Below are 9,414 nucleotides of genomic sequence, written 5' to 3'. Positions count from 1 at the left end.
ACTCAGGGTCAACACATTGGAAAGTTTTCGCCATTACACACTACAATGGCCTATGTTTGGGCTAATCAAATGTGCTGTTTCATCACAAACAAAACTGTTAAGAAAGTTAATGAAGGTATGGTGGTCTGGGCTTGTTGCGCAAACACGGGGACTTTGCTGTCGATAATCTGGCCATGAACTCCTCTCTAGCACTTTATAGTCAAACGTAAAACCATTTTTCTGACACAATAACATGAAAATGATCTCAAACAGAGCAGCAATGGTACTACAGAAAACCTAAAAAGAATGTGAAATGGAACTGAAATGGCCCAGCCAATGGCGAGACTCCAGCCTGATTGGGGGCCAAAAGTCTCCCACAACAAAATGGGAGAAAACTGAGAGTTTTTATTGCTGCAACAAGCCTTTGAATCACACGAATTATGGGGCTCTGTAATCTATTGAATTCTGGGGATTACCTTGTTTTTCTCATCACCGTATGTTGACAAATCATAAGGCCCATCTAGCATCAATCATCCAGTGTACTCACAGAGTCTATGCACCATATAATATACATATATTTATATATAGTCGTGAATTCAAATCCAAAAATACTATCTCACAAGTTTGTAAATGACAAATACTGTAGACAAAAAAAAAATACATATCAATATATATTAAATGGATGACTGTGAAATTCAATGTTCTTTAGCTTTTCCACCAATGAACATAAAACAAGAATAATGTTTGGTTTACTGCAAAGATCTTAAAAAGCCATAAAAAAATATACTTATGCAAACATAATCTCCATTTCATGTTCAGGCTATTTTGAATGTGAGGCAGCATGCATCCAAGTCCCCCGTGGAAGTGGCAGTGCATTGTGAAAAACAAAACTCGGCCTTGAAGTTCTTCACAGTGTCCTCTCACCATCTGATGGGCAGTAAAGTCAATATTAGCCGTTCATCTTTCCTTCAAAAAATCCCATGTGGTGTCTGTCTTTTGTCATGGTTTTAAGAGGCAGTTCGTTCAGAGATACAAAGAACCACGTGACGCGAGTGGATGGCTTGGAGAATGCCCTTCTCCGGTGTGAAGCTATTCCCCAAGCAGTATGCCCATGAAATCCGAACCGCTTTGAATCTCAATAGAAGCACCAGCTGCATTGTCCACATATATGGACGTGTATTGGCCAACCTGCAGTGAAAAGAAAAAAAAAGCTGGTATTAATGAAAAGAAGTAAAAGTTTTTAATCCCATGCTTGTTGGACTTTTCTCTCACCTGTAGCTCCAGCAGACCCTGAACGCTGACAGTGAATATCCTGCTATTGCTTTCTAATCCAACAATCATTTCAAGTGACCTGTAAAGACAAAATTGATTAAAAAACAGTGCATATATGTAATGGTAAAGCGAAATATATATTAAAGATAAAAAATAGGTTTCCTAGGTTTAGATTATTAGTAGGATTTCATAAGATGCTACAGTTTAACTCTCCATTTATCATGCATTTGAAAACTGTGAGGTGTTTGAAACAGGACCTAAGATTAAAGGGGCAGTGTGTAACTAATTTGGCTTTTAATTAGCAAAAATCAAGAATTGCTTTCATATTCTACCAAAGTCTGATAACCTCACATGTTAAAGCTTTTGCAGAATTTAGAATCAGTAGTTTATAAATACACAGGTGCCGGTGCCCCCACTTGGAGACGGCATCTTACGTCGCTATTTCTGATTTCAGAAGTCGAAAGGGCGACAAACTTGCCGGCCAGGGAGGAGAAATTAACCAAGAAAAGAAAAATTAGTAATAACTGAGAGAAAATGAGAGGCTATATCGGCTCAATTATTACCAGGTGGAGATAATTCATGAGGAAGCGAATGTGAAAGTTTTGTGCTTTCTACTCGACAGGTAAGTTAATTCAATATAACAGTGAAACGAGCCCAAAAAAACGCAACTTATGGAATTTACAAGCGACTTTAGAAAAAAAACAAGCGGACTTGGCAACAGTGCCAAAAACCATTACACACGATGAGCGTAGCTATTGGCTATTAGCAATACCAAATACATTGAGGACATGTTTACATTGTCACATTTATGATACTCCGCAGCTTCCGTAGTAGTTACGCGCTTAACAGCGAGGTCGCATGTAATTCATTTAGTGCACCTCTAGAGGGTTCCCCAGTGTGTCTCACACATATTAGCCCCCCTCCTGTAATTAAAATTTAGGTTAACTCAAAGGCACCCCTGAGTTAACCCCTCGGACACACTAATGGTACTTCGAAAGTAGCCTTTATGGAAACACTTTATGTCCAAAAGTAACAGATGTGTACCATGTTATCACACTGTAACTATGGCCCTGTGCACATAGTTTATTTTGGTTAAAACATAAAAGTTTTGTTGCGCTTCTTCTGTCCGTGTACAAGACAACGGCACTGGTGGAAAATGGGTTCCGGAGTGGAAAGATTCAGAAACATCTGTTGTTGTTTACACAGGAAAAACTAAATCTCTTTTATTTATAATTTTGGAAGAAGGTCATCTGCTTTTACGGGTCTAAATGGACCAGACTATACATTTAGATCCAATCAAGGAATGACTGTGTATGTGTTATCATTTCCAAAAGTCTGGTTTCTACTGTCTGTGGATAAACACTATAAATGAATCTTCTGAAGATCTTCACTTTGGATGAAGTTTTCCCGAAATATCCACTTTCAGTGACCTTTCAATGTGTTTGTGTGTGAAAGCAGTACATAACGTAACATATGTTGATTTGGTAATCTCCTCCTGGCTTCCCCAAATCAGATTTAAAGTATGTGAAAAAAAAAACTTCTGTGTTAAATTACCATGCATAAAAGCCCAGATTAAAAAGGTGATATAACCAAGAGACCTAATAAGGCCATTTCTAAAAAAAAAAAAAAAAAAAGTCCTTCCTTTACCAGTTCAACTCTGTCCTGCAAAGATGGTTGAAACTAATCCTCAGCCATTAACCGCACAGTTGGAGAACTGGCTTGTGTTAAGTGGAAAATGTTCAATTTTTATTGTGAATCAATCACATTTGTCTTCATCCGAACTGCCATCTCAATGGACCATATTTCACATTCTCCTCGGTTTCATGTGTGGGAGTGGGAGACAGGCTGGGGCTTTGGCTCAAAACGCAAAAGCCAAGTACTCTTTTGGGTTAAGCAACCCATCATAATAGCATTATTTATACATTTCCCTTATTGTACCACACTAGAAGAGTGGCTGCAGAGCTCTGGGGAGACTTGGGGGAGTTTTTCATTTCAACCTTTCTCTCTGACTTTATGTAAACAGACATTTTGAAATATGGGAAAGAACAAAGCCTAGTTCTGCTAGTTTTTTTCTCCTTTCCTCTTGCAGACCAACCGTATATTGTTCTTCATTATCTGACGCCAGAATCCCCAATAAGGGCATTTCACTATGAAGGCTGTTGTATGTAACAGGCTGCCTGAAGTGTCAAAGGTGAGTCTATAAAGATTAGTTTGGCGACAGGGACGACTTTTCTAAATGAGGGGACATTTCCTTTAAAGACGCGCGCTGCTTTTATACAGGAAATGCCACACTGGTCCCATACGAAGTGTAACAGACAACACCTTTAACAGCTCATAAATTCCAGTGAAAGTTGAGGCAGCATTAAACGCCGCTTAAGTTTCACTGGTATAAGGCAAAGATAAACAAACTGTCTGAGCAGGAATGTCAAGCATGCAAAGTGCATTTGTTCTGCCGTTTTGTTAAGTTTCATTCGTGAACTTTTGGGGTTTTGCTTACCAACACATCGTGCCAAATGGAAACATTCTATAATTACAACGGCAATGCACATTTGATTTAGATTCACCGATGAGTGAAACTGATCTTTATCAGATCTAGCCGCTTTCCAGAACACCTACGTGTATCTGTGGCAGAGTGATTCAATGCAGATCAACACGCGGATGTTGTCTCTGGCTTTTAGCTGGCTTTTGCTCCTCTTGACTTCATTGTGATCTGCAAAGAAGCAAACAGTCTCCATCACATAATTATAGAGGCTCAGTTAAACACATTTTCATTTAAATCTCCCAACAGTTCCTCTACACCTGTTCCAGATGTGTTAAAAAGTCTGTATATCAAATAAATGAAAGAATTATCCACAATAACAACAATACATGCTATACAATCATAAATATGTGTATAATCTCTTTAATAAGTAAAACATACAGCTTTTGAGTACCTTTATTTAGTTAGTAAAGAAAGTATTATGTTAAGAAATAAATGTTTTTAACAAAATCACAAGTGCCACTATTTTTGGCAACCCTGCTGTTAACATGTTGCACAGATACATCTAAAAAAATGTGAATATTTGTTGTCACTCATTTCAGAAAGTGAAACTCAGATATTGTGTAGATTCAGTACACATAGATCGAAATTCGGGTCCGACAATTCAATAATAATATATATTGATCGATGTGTGGTGCAATAGAAAAAAAGGACAGTTTTGCTTCCTTTTGCATTTTAGCCATTTAGGTTAATACTGCAGTCTTTACATCCTCCCAACCAATCACAACGCAGATCCAGCAACGCTCCGTCACCAAGCTCCGCCCCCTTCATAGAGTTCAGAGAGCATGCGGTTTTTTTTTTATAAACTTGTATTTGTGGTTAAAAGTTGGTTGAATAAAGGGTTGAGTTGGAATGCAATGTTTATGTTCTTTATCTTAAGCTTGCCAATTAAAGGAGTCATCACCTGGGATTGGCTCTTTGTACAAACCAGAAAAACCCACAAGAATGAGATTTTGGTGCTCCTCCTAAATTTACGTCGTGGAAGGATGCTAACGTAAGCCACGGCGCCTCTCGTCAGCCACCTGAAATCACTTAGTTGTGTCACCGCCACTAACGAGCTGTGTTAGGTTTTCCTGCATCTGTGGACCAAAACTACCAGGGAGCAGTGGATTAAGTTCATCTTTGATTACAATGTTCCGATGACTCTGCCTGCATAAAACATTTTTCTCTTAAAAATTACTAAACATGAATTAAAAGACATTTTGAGAAGGATTTTATATGTAAAATACCAGGTTATGACTCCTTTAAGCCACAGCTAAAAATGGCCAGGGCTGCACTTAAAACATATATATTGATTTGTTTTATATCAATCAATACGATTTTTTTCTATACCTTCCAGCCCTAAGTGACACATTTCAAGTTTTTATTTCCTGTAGTTTTGTTGATTGACAGAGATGGCTGCCTGACAGAGAACGAAAACCCAAAATCAGCTTATTAACTTGAAAACACCGTCAAATGTTGTATGAGCCTCAAACTGGCCTCTTAATCTGGGTCAGTAGGTTACACTGTCATGGGGATGATGGTCGACTTGACAGACATGCACAAGACACCTTCAACAAGCAAAGTTGGCCGCAGAAGGTCATCGCTAAAGGAGCTGGTTGTTGACCAACTGCTGTATCCAAACAAATTTGTAAAAAGTTGGGTGAAAGGAACGTATGGCAGGAAATAGACGGATAACCAGCGAATGCATTTTGTCCAGCAAAATGCATTCATGCGCTGGCTGGAGTCAGAGCATCAAGAACCACCACTCATAGACAATTCCTCCACCCGTACTGTGCTACAAATGTTGCATAATATTCCTAGTGTCGAGCCACTCAAGAACCAGAGACATCATCAGACACGTCCAACTTGGGTTATGGAGAAAAATAACTGGCTTGGACTCAACAAAATTAATATAATTAAAATAATTTTTTTTTTAGATCTACTGGTAGTGGTTAATATTTTTCTATAACATTTCAAATGCACATGGTTGGATCATACAGAGAGAGGGATGGTTTAAACCATTCCTCCTTTAACAAGCTATCTAGATCATACGCCGTCATCTCCTATGCTCTCTTCTCTTCTGCTCACCCTACAGGTTTTCTTTAGGAGTTAGGTATGGGAACCACAATAGTCATGGAAGAAGGACATTTATGTCTGTTGAATCATTTCTTTGGGGATTTGACTAAGTGTTTTGTGATGTAGTTTTGCTAAAAGACTTAATGATCATCCATTTTTGATTTTCTGGCAGAAGGAGCCATATCTTTATTTAACAGGCCTCCTGATAACCAACTGGCATGTAGCTGGTGTATAGTGCTTGTTGGGGATGTGTTGACTCCAAGGTACAAAAATGTTTATCTTTAACATTTATGATGCTGCAATAAAATATACATTTATTTAAAGTTTTTCAAACATCTACACACGGGGTGCAAATAAGTGCATGTAGTCTATAACTATCCTGATCACATGTTACCTAACCTGATTTTTACAAGAAATCATATCAAAATCATATTAAAAATAAAATCCAAGGGTATTTTCTCCATTTTTATTTCTTTATGATGAACATTGTAAATAAGTAAAAACTCTGTATATACATATTAAACCTCATACTGTTTTCAACATGTGTGGTTAAAGATGATGATGATGATGTTTTAAAATTTTTAACAGAATCCACATAAGTGCAAGGGTGAGGTCAATGTAAACACCCGCTGTCTCCTTATAATTTGCTTGCAAGAGTCTGAACATGTATTTGGGTGTATAGGGGGCTTTAAGGCTTTACTGTGTAAAAAAGTACATAAAGGAAAGTTACGGTGACTTACCGATGTGGACGTTTGCAGAAAACTGGTAGATTCCAGTGATTTGGGCCGTAAACCTCCCTGTTGATAGGTCCATCCCTTTTCCTCTGAGAAAAGCTCCTTTAGCAGGCGGCTGGAAGCACAGAAAGAACTTAAGTAATATTGTCACAATTTATTACAGAGACACAGTGCTCCCTCTTGGACAACAACTGCTTAACTGGTGTGTATTATCTCTTTGGGAAACAATAAATTAAATAGAAACTGGGTTTAAAGGTGTCACAGTCAGTGAAGATTAGTTTGGCATCAGGGACGAGGGTAGTAACGAGGAGACTTGCACTGCCTAAACATGACAACAAATTTAATATATTTGAGCAAAAACTTTTGACTGTAGGGAAATTGTTGTGAGTTTGACCTACAGGTGTGACTTCAGGGCCTGTGAGCCACATTTTCCACACGCTTCACCAGACCTAAATAGCTGAACTATCTCTTCAATGGGCAACCTAGCTCTGTAGGAACCTGCTAAGGACTAGAATTGCAGGAACGTCTCGTGACACAAGACCTCATGGTATTAAAATGCTACAATGTCTCTCTTCAAAGTTAAGTTAGCTGCTAATGAAGCTAGCATTAGCCCCATCTGGATTTTTTTGGTTGTTGTTTTTCCACACCAGTAAAAGGAATCCTGGGGAATTTGTGTGTTTTCTGTTTCCACTGCTCTGAAAAACCACAGAAAATTTATATCAACCAGCCTAAAGCCTGGTTTCTGTTTGACACCTTCTCAAGGTCCACGCAGCAATATTACGTCACTTGCGTAATATGGCCAAATGGTTCCACTCTACACACCTTAGAAAATTCTTAACCACGCGGACAGCCCTGCACGCAAAAAACATGCTGGACGAGCAAGCACTCCTTCTGGCGGAGGATTGTAAATATGGACATCTTTATGATTCGCCCCCAAAAAGTTCACTGTGATCAAAAAAATGATTAACAATTCCTGGACAGAAATCGCAGTCACTCTTAGTAGAAAATAAGAGGCTTAAACGTTGGAAACAACTGTGTTTTCTACTTCTATGTGTAGTGGGGTGTAGTACGCTTGACGTAAAAGCACAACGCCGCCCTCTAGAGTCTAGGAGAATAGTGCTACTTCTACATGGGGTATAAATTATGCAGACATTGTGTCTGCACGTCTCATTTCCGTGTGAAATGACGTGTGTCAACAATAAAGCAACTGATGCATGGGGAAGTTGAGAAGAAAACTGCATTACACCTCCGGTCCAGCAGCTGGCAGTAATAAGAAACCAAAGGCATTAACAGCTGTTCCCGCCTTTACCTTGGAGTAACTTCTGTCACCTAGCTTCTGTGATAGTGTTAAGCACAGATCTTTGAAGCCATAAAAATGGAGCCTGAACTTTTCCTCAATACTGGGGAGGACTTTTTTTTTTTGTTTGTTTAAATTGTGTCGAAATGCGTGGAGGTCTTTCAAAATCCCAGGTAATGGTTGAAAGTCCCTGCAGTGGAAAAGAGGCTATTTCCCTTACTTTCAAGGCATCACATCCACCTTTGAATTAGAGCGTGCAAAGGCAGGTGGGGCTGGCATTTTAAATCTTCACAATTCGTATATTTCCAATTTTGCTCAAAATTGGTTTCAGGTATTCAGGTACAAAAAGGAGTATTAATTGACGTCCCACTTTATACCCGCCTTGGGAACGTTTCATCGTAATGATTGAGCTGAGCTGACTTCCGGAGATAACGACTGAACTAAACAGAGTATGGGAAAGTCGTTTTCTTTCACTCTCTCTCAGTCCTGGAACCTCCTGGACTTGTAAATGCTGGCAGTCTTTTTCTGAAATTTAAAAAAGTAAAGGTAATAGATTTCAATTCTTTAGCTAATACAAACACTTTACCGTTACTAATGCTACACCAGGCTGATCACGCTGCACTAATAAAAAAGATACTAAAGGAAGTTTAAAGTCTCAACCAGAGTCAGCAGGTCAGGGTTCTAGGAAAAACTGAAATTTGGGGGAATTGAGGAAAATCTCTTCAAAATCATTGTGCAGACATAATTTACCTTTTGACTTTTTTAGTGTCTTTTTAATTTCTTCTTTAATTTTGCCCCATGTCAAATTGTTTTCATCTGTATGTTTTCTTTCAAGCGTCTCCTTTTTGCTTCTGACTGCTAAAAGACCTAAACTATAACCATCCAATACTCTGGTAGCATGTTATTATAATACTATATTAAACAGATTGGCATATAATCGTCTCTACTCCAGCTACAGCGTGTCAGCCCGCCCCAACAGGCCATAGTTCTTCTGCAGCATGCTTCTTCTAACAGTCTCTATTTCTGTCCTCTCCACACATTATTCCAAGTCAGAGACAGAGTGCCCTTTGTGTGCTGCCCTGGGAGTGATGTGTAGGATTGAAAAAGGGGATATTTTTGAACCAAAGAGGCAGTCTGAGTCTCAGAATGGCACTGCATGCTTTGCCAATGCCATTTACAGGGGGGTGTCTCCCACATCCAAAGTAAGCAACAGCAAAATAGCAAATAACAGCGAGGAGGAGAATTAAGCACAAATGGGAAAGCCAAACTGGTCTGATTCAAAAAACATTTACTCTGAACATTTACTCACTGTCTGAAAGTTCTGGAGCTCCACCAGAGTCTTCTTGTCCACCACCACAGGTCCCTTGAGCTTGCAGTGGAAAGCTTCTTGTATTTGGCGGTAGGAGGCCATTCCCTCCAGAGTAAGCAGGGCCGTAGGTTGCTGGCTAGGGCTTGTTTGCCTGTCGAATGCTGCTGCCCTCCTCTCTGTAGCCTCTGAGTGGAACGCAGCCAGGGTGTTACATTGCAAAGTCACG

The 9,414-nt window shown here is 39.3% G+C and overlaps 1 protein-coding gene across 1 annotated transcript in view; it reads right to left on the bottom strand.

The window, feature by feature from the left end:
• Positions 1-530: 530 nt before the first annotated feature.
• Positions 531-9,414, bottom strand: part of c1qtnf12 (C1q and TNF related 12) — a 31,905-nt gene continuing 23,021 nt past the window's right edge. The window contains exons 4-8 of the mRNA XM_012863508.3: positions 9,189-9,373; positions 6,589-6,697; positions 3,868-3,961; positions 1,252-1,330; positions 531-1,167 (exon numbers count right to left, since the gene is read on the bottom strand). Coding sequence (XP_012718962.1) covers positions 1,069-1,167; positions 1,252-1,330; positions 3,868-3,961; positions 6,589-6,697; positions 9,189-9,373 — 566 coding nt within the window. The 3' untranslated portion in view covers positions 531-1,068. The remainder of the gene's footprint in view (positions 1,168-1,251; positions 1,331-3,867; positions 3,962-6,588; positions 6,698-9,188; positions 9,374-9,414) is intronic.

The sequence above is a fragment of the Fundulus heteroclitus genome, chromosome 1 (assembly GCF_011125445.2).
Source record: "Fundulus heteroclitus isolate FHET01 chromosome 1, MU-UCD_Fhet_4.1, whole genome shotgun sequence".
Classification (NCBI taxonomy): Eukaryota; Metazoa; Chordata; class Actinopteri; order Cyprinodontiformes; family Fundulidae; genus Fundulus; species Fundulus heteroclitus.
This window is presented reverse-complemented; position numbering and strand designations above follow the sequence as displayed.